Consider the following 19,082-nt stretch of genomic DNA (forward strand, 5'->3'; position numbering starts at 1 on the left):
TATACACATACTTATATGTACATATACATACACATCTAAGAAAATACGTATCCAGAAGTTACTGTGTATCAGGCAGCTTTATTAAATGTTTATTGGCCTTATAATTAGACTCATAAAAATGCTAGTATATTTTTTCAGGTGAGAAGTATTGAAGACCTCACCTAGGGCACTGTTTCTCAACTGATACAGTTTTGTTCTCAGAGGATATTCAGAAGTGTTGGGACATTTTTGGTTGTCACAATTTGGGAAGTGGGCTGATATTGCTACTGAACATCCTATAATGCACAGGACAGCCCTCACAACAAAGAATGATATAGCCCAAAATGTCAGTAGTGTAGAGGTTGAGAAACTCTGACCTAGAGTACTAATGTGCAAAACAGTCTGAAAGTACATTTGATGGCAGTTAGTCACCAATTCAATATGAGGAACCATGGAGAAGGAGGAATAAAAACTGAGTTGGAGATTGCCAGGCTGTGTGAGCAGGAGAACTCTAATAACAGCAATAGGAATTGGAACAGGAAAGAGAGCATGTTTGGGAAAGCTTTTGGTAAACTCAGTTATTGTATGGAACATTTAGGAAATGTGTGACTTAGTAAAGTGGTTCAGGACTAGAGGTAAATTAAAAGTTGTTAGATTGAATGAGATTGACAGGAGAGAAAGAAGGGAAAATGAGGGGGGTTAACACTGAAGACGCTTTGCACTTAGGACAGGAGACAGAAGAGGAAGGTCAGGAGAGGAGAGGAACCAGAAAAGCTTTGTGTCACACAAGGACTGTGTTTCAAGTGTGAAGGTGTATGAATACTGAAGGGCAATAAGGGAGAAGTAGAAAAGTTACTAAATTTGGAAGCTCAGATATCTAGTGATTTTTGCAGAAGGAAATTTTAGAAGATTGTTAATAGTGGAGGAAGGTGGTTTTGGTGGTGGCAAGAACCAGATTTTAAGGATTGAGAATAAAGAAATATGGTATCAAGTTTCAGTGACTGAAGAAATATGATGATGAAGGTTAAATGGAAAGAATAGTATCTTTAGGGAAAGCAGGGGTGAAGGAAGGTTTTGGGGGTGTACTAGGTTCCTAGAGCTACCAAAACAGATTACCATAGACCAAGTGTCTTAAAACAACAGAAATTTATTCTCTCATAATTTTAGAAGCTAGAAGTCCTATATCAAAGTGTTGGCAGCCATGCTTCCTCTGAAGGCTCTAGCAAAGAGTCTTTCCCTGCCTCTTTCTAGCTTCTGGTGCCTGCTGTCATTCTCCCTTGGCATTCTTTGGCTTGTAGATACACCATTCCAATCTCTGCCTCTGTCTTCATGTGGCCATTTTCCTTCTGTGTGTCTTTATTTCTAAATTTCCTTCTCCTTGTTTTTAAAAAAAAATTTTTCAATATTTATTTTGAGAGAGAAAGAGACAGAGACAGAAAGAGAGACAGAGACAGAAAGAGAGACAGAGAGAACGTAAGCAGGTGAGGAGCAGAGAGAGAGGGAGACAAGAATCTGAAGCAGGCTCCAGGCTCTGAACTGTCAGCATAGAGCCCTGTGTGGGATTCCACAAACCGTGAGATCATGACCTGAGCTGAAGTAGGACTCTTAACTGACTGAGCCACCCAGGCGCCTCTCCTTTCTTATATAAAGACATCAGTCAGTGGATTTAGGACCCACTCTAATCCAGTATGACCTTATAATGTTTGGAGTAAACATAATTTGGGCAGATACTATTCACTTCAGTACACGGTGGTAGTTAAGATAAGGGGATGTTACCTTAATGAGATAATTACTTCATACCCACTAGGATGCCTAAATAAAAAGGACAGTAACAAGTGTTGGTGAGGGTATGGAGAAATTGGAACCCTAATACACTGCTGAGTAGGACTTTGAAAAAATTTTGACATTTTCTCTAAAGATTAAATATAAAGTTACCATATGACCCCGTAATTCCACTTGTAGATATATACCCAAAACAATTGAAAACATTTGTCCACACAGAAACCTGTACATGACTGTTCATAGCATCATGATTAATGATAGTCAAAAAGTAGAAACCAAATGTCCATCAATAGATGATTGGATAAACTGTGATACATTCATACAGTAGAATATCGTGCAGCCATTTAAAAGATGAAGTACTGATGAAGTACTGATGCATGTTAACAACATGGATGAATCTTGAAAGCATTATGCTAAGCGAAAAAAAGCCAGTCACAAAAAGCCATATATTGTATGATTACATTTATAGAGCTTAGTGGTTGTCAGGAGCAATCCCAGGGAGTGGGGAGGGGAGTGACTGTGAAAGGTTATGGGTTTCTTTTGGGGTGATGAGAATGTTTGGAAGTTAGTGGTAATGTTTGTATAACTGTAAGTTTACTAAAAACCAGTTAATTGTACACTTGAAAAGGGTGAATTTATATCTTAAAGCTATTATTAATAAAAAAGGTAAGGGTATTTTATATTTCCAGGCTAAAGAAATGTAAACTGTTAGGTGGTCCCAACTTTGCTGATCTTGGTCCAGTCACATGGTGACTTCTGTACGGTTCTTCTAAGAGCAGTATATTGGAACTCATCATTGTAATTAATATATAAGATTAGTACTTTAGATTATTTAGCCCAGATTTGTCTTGTAAATAAAAATCGTATATAATTTAAGCTGTGAATTCTGAGATTGAAGCCAAAGATGGTTATCTGAGTAATACCTGTATATTGTTCCAAATGTAAAAATAGTAAAATGAATTTACCTAAGTTTAAGTTTTCAGTATAGATCATTGCTGAAAAAGTTGTCCTTTACCATCCTTAGGGTAAATATGATTACTATATTGGCCTACCTGTAAAAGAAAAAGAAAACTTCGATACCAGAGTCATATTGGTTTCAGATGTGATCATGTTGATACATTCTGAAAATCATTTTTTGAAAGGAAATCTATTAATTTGGAAGGCCTACTTTAAATGTTCATCATCGTATATTGAGTCAGATTGGTAGCTAACATTTTTTGGGCACGCACTTTGTATCAAGCACGGTTTTGTGTTCTAATGAGTCCTCTTTTTAAGTCTGCACAGCAAGCCCTTGGAGAGAGAGAGAAACGAAGTAACTTGCCCAGTGTTAGCTAAGAATCTGAAGAGCTAGGATTTGAACCCAAGCAGTCCTATCTTAAGGGAAGCAGCCTGTGTTCTTAGCCACTAAATTATGCTGGATTTTTCAGAGTAAATTAGGAGAGTTAATGAAAAGTTCTTGTGATCTCCATGAGTAGCACAGATCATGGTTGAAGTGTAAGCTTCAACTATATTCGAGTTAGATATGTAAGGGCCAAAAACGTATGTCTTAGGAAACAGTGGGGACAGTAAACAATCCAGAGGACATGGACATAATTCTCATTATTTTTCCCTGCCAGTATGAGGTGAAAGCTCCCGTTCCTTCTGCCTGTTTCAGGAATATTTGTAAGCAAATGGCAAAAATGCATGAAGCTATATTTGATCTTCTTCCAGAAGAACAAACACAAGTGAGTAGTAATTCCTAAAAGTTTTTTATATATATAACATATGCATGCAGAATTGGAGTTTGTTAATATAATTTTGGTACTGTTAAACCTAGTTCATATCCCAGTATGATTATTTTTTTTGCTGTTATATTGACGTGTGAAATGTGGATAAAAATCTCTGATTTCAAAGTGCCCCTAGCTCCAACAGGCCAGAGCGATAATTGCCCTGCTATATGGTCTGCAGTTATAAAAAGCAGCTATTTTATTTGTCCATTGAGTATCAGAGATCCCAGATTCTACTTAACATCATTCATTACAGTATCAGTTTGAAAATCAGAGTTGGCATTTATCAGTAGTAAAATATGTTGCTGTTATTATAATCCATATGGGATAGTGGTGGAATTAGTGATGGAATTAATAATGAGATGACACGTGAAGTAACTCAGTCAGTGTACCTTATTAGTATTAGGTAAGCATGAGTGATCTGTATTAGGCGTAAACCAGGAAAATAGTAAAATTTGACACCTCTCACCTATGAAGTATCCACTCCTTGTCCCTTTTGTCTTCCTCTACAAAGCGTTATCAGAGTTCACTCCACTGTTCACCTACACTCCTGCCCCATCCCTTCTACTTGCTTTGTTTCCTTCTCCTGGTACTTAAAAGATTCCAGTATTTTTTTCCCAAATTTTTTTTTAATGTGTATTTACTTTTGAGAAGGAGCGAGAGCATGTGAGTGAGCGGGGAAGGGGCAGAGAGAGAGGAGGGAATAGAGGATCCCAAGCAGGGTCTGCACTGACAGCAGTGAGCCTGTTGCAGGCCTTGAACCCACAAACTGTGAGATCATGACCTGAGCTGAAGTCAGATGCTTAACCCACTGAGCCACCGAGGTGCCCCTCCAATCTTCTTTACCCACCTTAGCTTGTTCCCCCTATAGCAGCGTATCTCATTCAACCCTAGTTGTAGAATGATACAGTGTTAGAATACAAGCTTAGTTGTATGACCAACGAGCTTAACTTTCACTGGGACTTTTGCTCTTCAGATAAGTTTCTTATTTGAGTTTGCCTCTAATTGGTTGAGTCCATGGAAATGGTATCTGGGAGCAAATTTGGTGTCTACTCTTTCTCCTGGTAGTCTCCTTTCCCTTACCACCTCAGACTTCCATCTGACAGTGCCTGTTTTCTGCATCCTTCCCTAGATTTTCATTAATCACTCCAAACCCATGAATAAATATCATCCAACTCCTTTGAGGCCCACTGAGGATTGAGGAGGAACCGTAAGATAAGGAGAACCCACTTGGATCTCTCTTCTTCCTCATTTCTTCCTAGCCAAGCCATCCTTCTCATTCCAAGTATAAGATCTCACCTCTGACATTCTCACTTTCTGGATTTGTCATCTGAGTTCTAATTATGGCCCGTTCATGGAGCTGGGCGTATAGGTATTTAATTTGTTTTTTATTTGCATCATAATTTAAAGGGAACTCTTGTCAAAGCTGGGCAAGAATTAGATTTTATGTCAGTATTGTCACATGAATACCAGTAATTCCATAAAATAGCATAGATGATTTTATATATATTTTCCCCCATAGAAAATATGTTATTCCACAGAATCATTTCCAAAGATTAGCTCAGGTCAAGTATTTCAGGTCAGGTATTTCCCACAGAAGTATTGGGACATTGCATCAAAAATCTGCATGCAAGAGCAATAAAATACCTTCAAGTAATTTTACCAATTTGGAAGGATGGAAGTATCTTTGCCTCTGCCATTGTGACTTTTTTTGTTTTGTCTTGAAGTTCCTATTTAATATGTTGCAGAATTCATTTCTTTTTACCTGTCATGATTGATCCCAGTTATATATATGCCAGAGGACTTCTAAGGGGCAGAAAGGCACTGATATGTCCTATCACTAAAAGAAGTACTGCTGATAAGGAGAAAAAGAACTTTTCTCAAACTATGGAGAAAAACTATACTAAAATAGCAACTAAATACCTTCAGAGTAGCATCTTAAAAGAATATGCCAAAGCAAAGATTTTTAAAAAGTATTTTCTCCTGGGTGGCTCAGTCGGTTAAGTTTCCAGCTCTTACTTTCGGCTCGGATTATGATATCGAGGTTCATAAGTTTGAGCCTCATGTCAGACTCTGCACTGGTAGTACCGAGCTTCCTTGGGATTCTCTCTCTCCCTCTCTGCCCCTCCCCTGCTCATGCTCTCTCAAATTAAACAAATTAAAAAAATATATATTTTCTCCAAATAATGATTTGATACTGATAACTCAAATAGATGCTTATGTCTTCTATTTCAAAAGAGCTTTAAGAAACCGTATTATTTCTTTTCCAGATGTTATTTTTAAGAATTAATGCAAGTTATAAACTCCACTTGAAAAAACAGTTATCTCATTTAAATGTGATAAATGATGGAGGACCTCAAAATGGGTATGTTTTCAACATATTTTTACTACGTGCTCCAGTGTTGGATTGCCTGATTGGTTTTTATTCATTATGCTATCCTTTTCCACTAGAATCGCTCTAGATCCGCACCATGGTAAAATCAGCAACTTTTTGCCTTTTTTCCCCTATGGAGAGGATATCTATTATCTACCTGTCTGTCTGTCTGTATGAAAGTGTTTTATAAATGGTCAATTACTCATATGTCCATTTTGAGGCAGTGTGGGTCGGTAGCACCTCCTTATGTTACCCAGTAGTCTCCCCCTATCCAGACAGGACTCAAAGTGCTACTATGTAGCTGTGTGACCATGAGATGGTCCACTTAACTTCTGCCTTATTTATAAAATGAGAAGGATAAAATCTGCTATAACTTTCATAGGGTTACAAAAAATGTGTATGTGTACATTATTTTTATTGTAAGCTTCTGAACAAATTTTTTGTATCATCGGTGAAATAGTTAAAGAAAACAATTTAGAATCAGAAAACTTGGGTTAAGTTCTGCCAGTCACTAGTTGTGTGATGTTAGGTAAATCTGTTACTCTCTCTGCACTTTTATTTTCTTAGATTTGAAAATAGGGATGATTAACAAAAGTACTGTCACAAGATTTTTGTGTACAACAACAAAGATTAGATAAAGATATGGAGGAAAGATTATATAAAATACAAAAGCACTGATCATGAAGGTACACCCTAATATGATTTCCTCAGTGTGCTATCTGTTCTGTGGATTTAGGAATAAAACATTTTATTCCTTGTTAAGTTTCAGGCTTAAATTTCAAACTTATAGGAACAAATGAAAAAATCCATTTTGGAGGCAGAAACTGGCCCTGTCCAACAAAACAAGTACACTGAACTGATTTTGCAAAAAATATTTGGAAGCTTCATAATACTGAATATGTTGTCTATGCTGAATTGAGGAGTTTTATACAACAATCTGATTCTCTCCCTTAATTATTACCTGGTTCTTTTTCTTTTTATTTAAGAATTGTTACTTTCAAAAATTTCAAAGCCACAGAAAAGTTCAAGGACAGTTTAATGAACATCAAATACCTCTCCAAGACTATTTTTAAAAAACTAGTATTTTTAAGCCCCACTCAACTCATAACCTACTTTTATTCCCATAGATAAATTTGGGTTGGTTGGTTGGTTTTTCTGACCAATAGTTCTGAAGCATCGAAGCTAACTCATTACCTGTTACTTTCTCTGTTAATATAGTTACTTGGGGGTCATACCAACTTAGAGATCTTCACTGTCATATACTTTTAAAGACCCTAATTCTGTGTCACTCAATTCATGTCTTGTGAGTCATTCCTTGAAAGATGGAATTCCCTGAAAATTAACCTCTAGACTCTAGCAAAAGACATAATAAACTACCTGCATATAAGTAATTTTTGTTCATGGAATGGCTTTAAAAAGGTACCATTTTTTTTCAAGATGAAATTCACATAACATAAAATTAACCATTTTATAGTTAACTCAGTAGCAGTGCATTCACAAGTTGCGTTCTAGTTCTTGTTGTCTACTTGTATAGTCACATAATAAGATCAGTGCTTAAAAAAATGAAGAGGAAACCCTGTATCCATTAAGCAGTTACTACTCCTTCTCCCAGCCCTGTTTTTTTAATGAAATTTTCTTTTTATTTAAGACATTTTAAAAATACAGACATAAAGAATATTTGTATTGCTGCTACTTAGAATTAATCATTAACATTTGTCATTTTGCTTGAAAAAATGTTTATAAAGTTACAAAAATGGCATTCCAAATGAAATTGAAGTATCCCTGGATTCAATCTTTAGTCCCATTCTTTTTCCCCAAACCTTAGTCAATATTTCTAATAAATTTGGTCTATATTCTTAAGTCTTTCTCCTTATCTCTAGATCTTAAAAAAAACTATGTAGCAATGTTTTTGTAAACTTATATGGTATATTGTACATATGCTGCTTACTTTATTCTACTCAGCATTGTTACTCTTTTATCTATTTGGTAGTAATTGTCCATTTTTTGATGGTTCTCCCATGTGACTCAACTATATTTAATGTAGCCATTTCCCCAAAACAGACTCCTAGGTTATTACTTTTTTCCATTACAGCTATGCCACAGTGAAGATCTATGTATATGCATGTCTAATGGTGTGACCATTTCTTTAGGGTATATCCACAAGTTAGTACAAGTGTATGTACATTTCCACGCTACTAGGTTTTGCCAGAATATTTTCCAAAGTGGCTGCACCTTGTTGCCAACAATTGCTGTTAGATTTTTTTCTTTAATTATTGCAGGTGGTATCTTGTTTTAATTTGCATTTCCTAATGTTTGTCATCTTTTCATATATTCATTAGTTATTCACGTATTCTCATTTCACTTTTCCTGTTCATTTTCTTTGTCCATTTTTCTTTTGGGTATTCTTTTTCTTGTCGATTTTAGATTTTTGCATATGCTCTCTAATCTTTTGTTGGTTATATATGTTTGCCAATATCACCTTTTATTTAAACAATTTTCAATTTTGATATAATGGAAATATTTTTAAACGGAGATTTGTGTTAATTCTGTTTAGTTTTGAATATGGTGACGTTGCCTTAAAAAGGCTTTGTTCTCTTTTGAGCTGTTGTTTTTAGTTTCAGTCTACTTATTATATTATCAGAAGTGTAATTTCAAATCTTTTTAAAGTATCTGAATTAAATGAGTTTTAAATGAAAAAATGGTCCTATTGAAATTCTGCCATGTGATGAAAGGTCAAACATTAAGTAGATAAGTCCAAAAGCATTTATAAATTAGACTGTAGTAGAAACATTAAGGGTGCTTCTAATACCTCTGCCCCCATGTAGTCCAGCAATCCAGAACTTATGTGTTCATTAAAATACTGAAGCTGGATTTTTTCTTCTCTTTTACAAACTACTAAATTAAGGTCTCCTTTTTGTTCCTCCAAGGGCCATATCTGTCAAAATAAACATCTAAACTCACACCAGTCCCTGTTTTATATGCATGGAGCTTGGATATTTATCTCAGTGTTCTTTCCTGGAAATGTTCTTTCAAGTATACACATTAATGTGACAGCTCAGTGCTCAAAACTGTAAGGCCTTTTCTCATCCAGTGTTGCTATATAGCAGTATCTAGTTTTTTTTTTTTTTTTTTTTAATGTTTTATTTATTTTTAGGAGAGAGAGAGAGAGACAGCGTGAGCAGGGGAGGGTCAGAGAGAGAGGGAGTCACAGGCTGAAACAGGCTCCAGGCTCCGAGCTGTCTGTCAGCACAGAGCCCGACGCGGGGCTTGAACCCACAAACGCGAGATCATGACCCAAGCGAAAGTCGGACGCTTAACCGACTAAGCCACCCAGGCGCCCCTAGCAGTATCTAGTTTTATATGTAGTAATATATGTGTATGAATCCCAGCCTTCATTTAGCTTCTTTGGATGTTACTCAGGAAACCTTGTCATTCACTTGATTTCATCTGTCATATACATGTACAGTTGATCCTTGAACAATGCACAGGTTAGGGGCACCAAACCCCTCACAAGTAGAGAATCTGCATGTAACTTTTGACTCCCCAGAAACTGAACTACCAGTACCCACTGTTGACTTGAAGCCTTGTTGTTAACCTCAACAGCTGATTGACAGTATTTTATATGTAATATACTGTATTCTTGTAATAAAGCGAGCTGGAGAAAATGTTTTGAAAATCCTAAGAGAAAGTACATTTAGTATTGTACTGTATCTATCAAAAAAATCTAATTAGACCCATGCAGTTCAAAGCTTTGTTGTTCAAGGGTCAACCATATAGTCTAGTGACAACTGATTACAAAAAAACATCTTAACCTGTTATTTCATGCTTTTTAAAGCTAAGTTTTTTTTTGGGGGGGGGCAGAATTATGAAACCAAGTTCAACCTGCACTGGTTTATTCCTTTTCAAGATATTTATTATTGAAATAGAGCACTCTGTCTGTATGATGGCAGGAATCTTGCTAAGAGAAGTATATTGACATTTGGTCCCTAGGAAATCTGAATTTTAAATAGGAATAAGACTGACTCTGTGAGAATTGCTACTTTATCCAGTAGAAAGTGTGAGATTAAAAATAGTTTTCTCTCCAATATTTAGGTTGGTCACAGCAGATGTAGCTTTTTACACTGGAAATCTTCAAGCCTTAAAAGGCCTTAAAGATTTGGACCTAAATATGTCCGAGATCTGGGAACAGAAGAGGTGATGACATACTGGAAAACTGGGTAGCTCATCTGACCATGCGATGTGTATGTTTATGAAGAAAATATGGATGCCTGTGATTCAAGAACTGAACCTGGAACCCAAAGTGAACTGGATAGGGGAGGGGGGAAAGGAAAGTATCAGTGTTGGGAAACTGGGATTCACTGGGATCTACAAGGAATGCTAGTTTTATGCTTCCTTCAGAAGTGAGGAGTAACTGATCAGGTGTCTATAACATTTTTCATTCTCTCTGGAAACAGACTCAGGTTTCTTTGGACCAAATCCAAAAGAACACATAGCTGTAACACAGCTGTAGTTGACTAGAATGCTCTGTATACTTTATATTAAAAAATGCTTTGCATTTCTTCCAGTGCAATGAAATTCATATGGTGTCCCACCTTATTTAATGATGGTACAATTTAAAATATTAAAATCTTAGTCAACCTCTGTAGAAAGTTTTCTCTATGAAAGTAAAGCTGTTTGAAAAATTATTTTTTTACAGATCTTTCTATAAAAAATAAACATCTTTTGATTGCTTGGATTTAGGAATTCACTTTTTGTTTTAGTGACCAATGTCAAGTTTCAGGCCTTGTGTGTCACATATTTAATCTTTCTATCACCACTGTATGTCATCTGAGTAAAGCCTTCCAGAATAGTCTAAATACTTGAAAGTCTGATCATAGTAATAAAGAAAAAGATACTGGCATTTATTTATGCAATTACTAATTTAAATACTTTTCAGAAGGGGTATGTAAAAGGCTGCAGTTTAATAGCTGTATTTTTATACAAGTATCTATGAAGGGTTGGTTTGTGGGGGTTTTTTGCCTTTTTATTTCTAGCAAATGGTTAGAATACATTTTCATATATTCCGCGTATTTATGAGTCCTCATTTTAACATTTAGATAACAGATGAAGTATGGCCTCCTTCAGTTTTGTTTTTAAGTTAACTTCGACGTGTATATGAACAAAGACCAGGGAGAAATGGAACTTTTAAAATACAGGCTGCTGTTTTGGGGCCAGAAGTATATAAGGTGATGAGTAAGTTATTTAAAGATTTTATAATACCTACCTTCAAAATTAGAATCAGCAGCACTCCACAAATCAAAGTGCCTGTGCCTCACCTCACACCGGGAGTCTTGCCTAACCCCGTCAGAGTGCCTAACCTTGTCGTGATTATGTACAATGAAATAATAGTCTTATTTTGTGCTCTTCCATTTCCTAAAAGGAAAGCCTGTTTTCTTTATCATTACTAAGGTATGTCATTGGTTCTTAAACTGTCTAAAATAAAGCTGTAAATAATTACCAGACTTTATAAGGCAACTTTTTTTTTAATAGTGTACCAGTAAATTTTAAATTACAAGCAGCCTACTCAAAAACAAGTGTGGAAGAATTAGAAAATATAATTAATCCTTACAGATTCAACTACCAGCAGAGCTGATTTGAAAGGTTATTCAATGAATATTTTCACTGACAACAAGAAAGCTTCAAGAAAAGGGAACTTGTTATAAAGTTCTACCTCCACCCCACCATACTGAGAACAAGTATGTGAGTGAAAAACCCTACCTCTACCCACCCCATCCCTTCAGCGGGGAAAAGAAACATTAATTTGTTTTCATAAATGGAGAGTCTGTGGAAAGCAGGGCAGGCATCCCAGCTTTAGAACTAACTACATGAAAGGTACTGAATACCTTCAGGTTTAATTCCTATGGAAAGAATGATGCGGTTAAGATTCTTAGAAATGCAAAAACTAGATGTGTCAGGTAGTTGGCCAGTGAGTAGTTAAATATTTCAAGAGCAAATCTTCCAACTGAAATAGTAACTGTTTCGCAAGAGTAAACCGTTTCTCTTCACCATTTCATAAAGTTAGCATTGAAAGTATACATGTACACATGGATTCCCTCACAGCTTTATTTTTGAAATCACAAGCAATTCAAAGTGACCATCATTGAGGCCTCTGTTCGAAGATGTTCCAGCAGAGCTGCCCCAGTTTTAAGATTAAACAGTATTGCACTTTAAGATGAACTAACTTTTAGGATCCTCTTCAAAGAGAAGTATTGCTTCCATCTGTGCTTTTCTTGGACTAAAAGCATATTGCAAAGTCTACTTTAAAAATTAATACTGCAGGGTACAGTAACACAGTAAAGTACCTGCCAATTTTAGAATCCTAAAGAACATTTCATTGTAAGAAACTGTTTAGCCCATAATTAGTATGAAGTGTACACAGTATTTTTTTTTCATTTCAGTGGTCCAAGATCCGAAGGTTCCCAGATACAATCTTGTTCTCTAATACTGCTCCAGGAGGGATGTCAATTCGGTCACCATGATTTGCAATGATGATAACTGTTCCCTATGTGACAGGGACAACAAAACAGAAGAGAGTGTACTTGAAACTGCAGCTGAAATGCAACTGATTTCCTTACCATCACCAAATTTATGCAGAATTCCATTTATAATGGAAGAGTTGTATTTATAAGCAGTATTAACCGTGAAAAATAACATGTTAAGGAAAATTGTATAATGTGTTCCTCTAACAATCCCAGCAGTAGTTCCAGATGCCCTGCCTCTATATCAGAGGTGGTACAGGAGTGAGACGCAAACCCAGTGCCACACGGTAACTGGCCCTTTCAAAGAACCACCTGCAAGGTAACCAGCATTATCTACCTATACTGAGGTGCTTGGTTTATATTTACGTATAGGTTTGGGTTTGTTTTGTTTTTAAAAACAGTTTACTGATCTATTTTTCATGTCTTAAGGGACACTGTTTAGATGAGGCAGTCTCAGCAATAAAGTTTCATGTACATATATATATGTGCATGTGTGTGTACACACACATGCACACATTCAATATCAACAGTAAAGCTCCATGTACATATATACATATGTATATATACACGTATGTATAAGCCTATACAGTTGACCCTAGAACATGTGTTTGAACTGTGCAAGCCCATTTACATGCATTTTTTCATACAGTACTATAAATGTTCCTTATGATTTCCTTAACATTTTTCCTCTAGCTTGCTTTGTTGTAAGAAAACGGTATATAGTAAAAATACCTAAAATATAAAATATAAAAGCTACTAAAATATATGTTAATCAACTTATCAGTAAGGCTTCCAGTCAGTAATAGGCTATTAATAGCTTTGGGGGAGTCAAAAGGTAAATGGGGATTTTTGCCTGCACGGGGCTCAGCACCCCAAACCCCCCATCTTGTTCAAGGGTCAACTGTATATACATCTACACACACTCCTATTTATATATATATATATATTTATACACATATATATATATATGTGTGTGTGTGTGTGTGTGTATACATACACACACACACACACACACATATATCCTTATGTTTTTTCACGATCTTCAAGTAATTTTACCAAGAAGAACACATGTAAATCTAGGTATAGAATTTTTTTTAAAAAATTAGGAAAAAAGCTGTTGTATCTTTGGGTCCAAGCTTTAATATTTATACCCATAGTCCTTCCTATTTCTTAAGCTAGAATGATACTCAAAGTACTCAAGTACTATGGTGTATGAATGAGTATCTTTATACTGATGGCAAGAGATTACCTTAACAGGAATAGATTGTATTCAGTATAAATGAAGTAGTCATTTTTTCTTTCATTAAGATTCAGATTTGGTGAGCTAATGCTAATATAACAGTGATTCTATTTTAAAGATGGTCATTTCAGTAAAATAGTACCAGTTAAATTAGTTCATGGTGTTTGCTTTCCATTTGAATGCTATATTCCACAAAGTTCCTCTATATGCAACAATTATGATTGTATTTTAACTATGTTGTATATCTATGGAAGACAGTATTAATACTAAATATTGTGGTAAGCTATTTATTTTTAAAATGTATTTATGTCTTATAAACAAACATCTGGTATAGAATAAGTATTCCTTAAAATAAAGGTAAATTTAGGACTAGAAAATGAAACTTATTTTGTAAAGCCAGAAGAACTAAAATTTTCATCCTAACAACACACCTTTAGTGAAACATTCTTGCCAAATGTCACATCTCCTGAAACTGTGAGGTGATCCAATTCAAGCATATCTGGTATACTTTCAAATCTCCTTAGATAATCCTGAACCTGAAAGAAAAAAAATTGTTTCAAAAATGGGTTAACAGAAAAAGGGGTTAAATTTACAAGATAGTTTAACTGAACTACAGAAAACATTCTGTTCATGGCCAAGCTCTGTTCTTCCCTCAATGGGAAGAACCAATTTATTAAGCACTTCCTATATGCTAAATCCTGTCTAGGAGAGACCAGGAGAGATGAAGACTGTCACTACAATCAAGCAATTTATAACACCAATGAGCAGATCAGACATTAATAAGTAAAAAGATAGGGGCGCCTGGGTGGCTCAGTTGGTTGAGCACCTGACTCTTGATTTTGACTCAGGTCATGAAGTCATGGTTCTTGAGTTCAAGCCCCCCATTCGGTGTCTCCCTCTCTTTCTGCTCCTCCCCCACTTGTGCTCTCTCAAAAATGAATGAATGAATTAGTCAAAAAATAACCAACATGCTAAGAATCCAGTGAGTAGTTCAGATTATCTGTAGTTTAGCTGGAAAGAGATCACACTGTTTGAAGCAAGCAGCCTGGAGCTGGGCTTTATGGGATGGGTAGGATTCAGGAGAGATGGAATATTTCATGAACAGCAGCACAAATTATCATAAATGATCATTATATTTCCCTCTTGTTTCCATAGATTTATAGGCAAGAGAAATGTTCTTACATGGCCTCATTTCCTATTTTGCTAAGAAAAATTAGAAGCAACCTGAAAAGTTTCACGGGCTTCTACTACCACCCAATAGCTCACTAGCCCATTACTCTGTCCCTCCTTGTACTGGGGTGAGACTGTTTACTTCAGCTTAAGGCCCATCCTTGTTATGGCCTAATTCAAGGATATAATCCAGTGATTCTTTGTCCTTCTTCAGTGTTTTCTCCCTCTGACTTCATCAATTCTGATCAATGTATAAACGTGCCATAAATTCTCCCATCTTTAAAAGGCAAAAAAATTTCTCAAATCCTTCCTTGAATCAGCAGCAGCACTTGACACAGGGTGATCATTCCTTCTGTCTTGAGACATTTTTCTAATTTGGTTTTCAGGACACACACATTCATGGTTTTCTATGCAGTTCCTCATCTGTAACTCCTCAGTCACCTTTGTGGCTCCCTCCACTTCATCCTCATTCTCTAAGCCTTGGACTAGCACCTTAGGGCTCAGTTGTTGGACACTTCCTCCCTAGGTGATCCCAATCTCATGGCTTTAAATACCAGCTGTACATGAAGGACATGTACCTAGCTCTTCTAGATCTCTCCTCTGATCTAGAAAGAGACTAATAAACTTGAAAGTATAAGAAATACAGTATCTCCAAAATTGAACTCCCCATCCTGTTCTCCCTAAACCTACTTCTCCCATTTTCGTAAATGGCAGGCAATTCCTGCTTCCAGTTGCACGAGCTAAAAACGCTGGCATCATTCCTAATCTTTTCTCTCTCATACTCCCCATCTAATCCAACAGCAAATCCTATAGGTACAACTTTCAAAATATCTCAGCATGTCAACCTTTTTTCACTATTCACACTGTCATCACCCAGTCAAATCCACCATTTCCTCTTGCTAGGATTCCTGCAATAGCCTGTTCCCTGGTTTCCCTGATTGTATACTTGCTCACAAGAACAGTCACTTCACAACCCTCAGCTCAACTCCCTGATAGTTTCTCATCACTGGGGGGGGGGGGGGGGGGGGGGAGCCACCTATATTCCTAATATTCAATTACAAGGTTCCACACATTGGGCTTGTTCCCTCTCTGACCAACTACTCCCCCCATCTCTCACTTGTTCGGCCTCAGCCAGGCTGTATGCTGTAATGTCCCTAAAACATATTCATCCTCTGAGCAACTAGCCATTAACCACTCAGCCCCTATTCTCAAATTAGAGCAGCTCAAGTTCGTATCTCCTGCAGGGTATGCAAGAGGCTAGGAAGAATGCGGAAAAGTGAAAGCAGGGTGAAGCTAGGTGGAAAAAGGGTTGGCAATACCCTCTCAGGATGAGGGGGAAATGGTGGGTACTTTTACCACCAGGAGTTTCCCAGCTCAACCAGGCTGATGAGAGGCACCCAAAACAGGGACTGATGCTATCCTGGAAAATGCAGCAAAGCCGCCGGACCCGGAATCGACACAATCAATATATGAGGCAGTACATATCTCCACACCAGGTGGCACTTAAACCACAACCAGGACTAGAATAGACCTGGAGAGTATGGCAGGTCTCCAGGCCAGCCACAAAGGCTCATGCTGTCAACTTCAGTAACCTCACAATATTTTATGTGATGGAATTTTTAAAAAATACTTATTTATGAGAGAGGACGAGCAAGAGCAGGAGAAGCAGAGAGGGGTAGAGAATCCCAAGCAGGCTCCGCACTGTCAGTGCAGAGCTTGATGTGGGGCTCGATCCCACGAACCATGATATCACAACCCAAGCTGAAACCAAGAGTCAGACACTTAACTGAATGAGCGACCCAGGAACCTCCATGATGAAATTTTTTGAATTCCAATTATCATGTTAGGATAGGGTTTTACTATACTTGATATTCCCCCTGCCCAGAATGCTTTTCACCCCAGATACTTGCGTGATACACATCATTTCTCAGTGACACCATCTCTCTAGGCACCCAGTATAAATTATACCACCACCACCACCACCACCCCCGGCCCACACATTCCCTATTCCTGCTTTTTCTCCATAGTATTTTCCATCACTTGACGTACTTTACATTTATTTGCTTATTATCATTCTTACCTCACCAGAATATTCACGAAGGCAAGGATTTTAGTCCATTTTATTTGCTGCTAAATACCCAGCACTTAGAACACTGCCTGGCACATGGTAGGGGCTCAATATTTTTTAAACAATTAACATTCTCCCACTGATGAAAACAGTAAATGGTTTTACAAGAGACATACAGTAAAATGTCCCATAAAGTAAAAAGTTTTTGTACTCTCTAGCCATCAGATTTCAAAATTGAGTTACATGTTTATCTTCAACAGCTGATTCCCTTTAAAAGACATCAAAGAGGACTGTAATAGGTCAGCAGATGGTATTTAGACCCCAATTCATTTGTGTATCATTTTCATACTTAAACATTTAAGAAATACAAATGTCCATGTATATCATATCTATAATTACATACCTTTGTAAAAGAACTGCCTAATTTAACCAAGGGCACTGTAGGAAATTCTCGCTTTTCACTCATTGTCAAAGATCCTGCATTAAGGCTATAGAGGTTTGACATCACAAGCAAGAGATCTGATGTGGTTTTGACAGGTAGGAAACGGCTCCTAGGAACATTAATACCTAGAGAGTTCTCAAAACTTTTAATGGCAGCCCCTACTGCAGTTTCTAACTGAATGACATTCAGGCCTCCATCCAAAGTCTGTAAGAAAGAAAAGGGGTCAGGGGAAGAGGAGAAACAGGTTTTAGCAACTTTGTTCCGTGGAGGCTATTAATATTTGGGGAGTGGTTTCAGACACCCATTGAAGGAAACAGAATTTTGAGAACTGATACTTAGCAAGCACATACCCTATGCCAGGTGCTTATACATACATGGTCTTTTTTTGGTATCATAACTCATCTCTTTATTAAAATTTCCATCTTATGATAAGGAACCAAAGGTTCACAGAAAGCTCATGCAAGGTGCCTGTCTGTGGCCAAAGGCCTTTAAGTGTCAGAGCAACAAGTAAAATCGAGGTCTGTTCTCTACCTTAGGGCCCTTGTCCTTTTGTCGCTACCACAGCCCAGGTCAAGTGACTGTCCCAGGGCTTGGCACACTAAAGAGGTGGGTGTAGACTCGGAAAGACAGGATCAGAAACTGGAGAGACTGACTAGGCAAAAAGGAGGGACCAGTGAATAGATGGACCAGAGGGAGTGGGGGCAGCGGGTCTATGTGCAGCCCACCTTCTATGATCTTAGGAACCAGGGAGACAGGGCTGCACCTCTGGCTTACCTTCGGATTCACAATGATTTCCATATCAATAGCATTTTGCTCTTGCAGTCTTTTAACTGCTGCGAGAGAGATCCATAGATTGTTTGTGTTAAATATTTTGAATTTTGATACAGACTTGAACTCATCAACATGTGCTTTTGGCACTTGCGCGATTTCCACCAGTCTCAGTTTGCCTTCATACTGAGTGAGGGTCCCACCCTAGGAAGGCAGAGAGGAGTGTGTGAGTGCCTCCACATCTCTCCCAGCCACAGCCATACCACACTATTTCTAGTCTGTCCAAGGACATCGATGATAAAATCCCCCAGAAATAAAATGCTTTCACACTGATTCAATCTGTGATATGCAGCAACATACATATCATAGTAGCAGAACCAAAGAAAATATTCAGGTTATGCATCTATTTATCCTGTGGACCCACCCTCTTGTCCATAATAAAAGCCATGGGGGTATAGCAGAGTCTTCCTCACTTTTCAGAGGTCTGCTACCAGAACAGCCATTCCTCCTACTCCCAAACCACGGCCCATCACTAAACTAATCCTACCTCCTCAGACCCTGCTCTGACTAGCTATAGGATCAGAGGAGAAGAGGGAAGACAGAGGCCCAAGTAGACGAGAAGTGACCCCAAGTGGCCCCACTTAGAGATGTTCTTAAAGTCATGAGGCCACAGCGGTATAGGAAGAGGGGAATGTTCACTCACATACCAGAGGGCATTTGCAAGAGGCACAGATAGAATCCAGCCCAGGGACTGACCATTTTAGTATTTACACATTGCCCACTTCTCTTATTATCGCTAAGTAGTAAAATCCTGTATACCATTTCATCAAATGCCAAGTGTCATAACCACTATACATTAAAAGTTATAAAACAAGTTTTTGCTTTGTGCCAAACTACATTTTTTTTCAACTACAGAGACATTACAGTGATAAAAAAATATATTTAAGTGCATAGGTAAGAACAAATAGTAAATTT

At 37.3% G+C, this 19,082-nt stretch overlaps 2 protein-coding genes across 7 annotated transcripts in view; one reads left to right on the forward strand and one right to left on the reverse strand.

Annotated features, from left to right (window-relative positions):
• The window catches only part of VPS54 (VPS54 subunit of GARP complex), an 86,544-nt gene extending 75,142 nt beyond the window's left edge, over positions 1 to 11,402 (forward strand). For all 4 annotated transcript variants that reach the window (XM_039243165.1, XM_039243167.1, XM_039243166.1 and 1 more), the window contains 3 exons: positions 3,378 to 3,485; positions 5,798 to 5,892; positions 9,994 to 11,402. In XM_039243165.1, coding sequence (XP_039099096.1) covers positions 3,378 to 3,485; positions 5,798 to 5,892; positions 9,994 to 10,099 — 309 coding nt within the window. In that variant the 3' untranslated portion in view covers positions 10,100 to 11,402. The remainder of the gene's footprint in view (positions 1 to 3,377; positions 3,486 to 5,797; positions 5,893 to 9,993) is intronic.
• Positions 11,403 to 11,981: 579 nt separating this feature from the next.
• Positions 11,982 to 19,082, reverse strand: part of UGP2 (UDP-glucose pyrophosphorylase 2) — a 62,673-nt gene continuing 55,572 nt past the window's right edge. For all 3 annotated transcript variants that reach the window (XM_039243171.1, XM_039243170.1, XM_039243172.1), the window contains exons 7-10: positions 18,114 to 18,311; positions 17,301 to 17,543; positions 14,091 to 14,195; positions 11,982 to 12,442 (exon numbers count right to left, since the gene is read on the reverse strand). In XM_039243171.1, the coding sequence (XP_039099102.1) occupies positions 12,335 to 12,442; positions 14,091 to 14,195; positions 17,301 to 17,543; positions 18,114 to 18,311 (654 nt within the window). In that variant the 3' untranslated portion in view covers positions 11,982 to 12,334. The remainder of the gene's footprint in view (positions 12,443 to 14,090; positions 14,196 to 17,300; positions 17,544 to 18,113; positions 18,312 to 19,082) is intronic.

The sequence above is a fragment of the Hyaena hyaena genome, unplaced genomic scaffold (genome assembly GCF_003009895.1).
Source record: "Hyaena hyaena isolate Hyena2069 unplaced genomic scaffold, ASM300989v1 scaffold_224, whole genome shotgun sequence".
Classification (NCBI taxonomy): domain Eukaryota; kingdom Metazoa; phylum Chordata; class Mammalia; order Carnivora; family Hyaenidae; genus Hyaena; species Hyaena hyaena.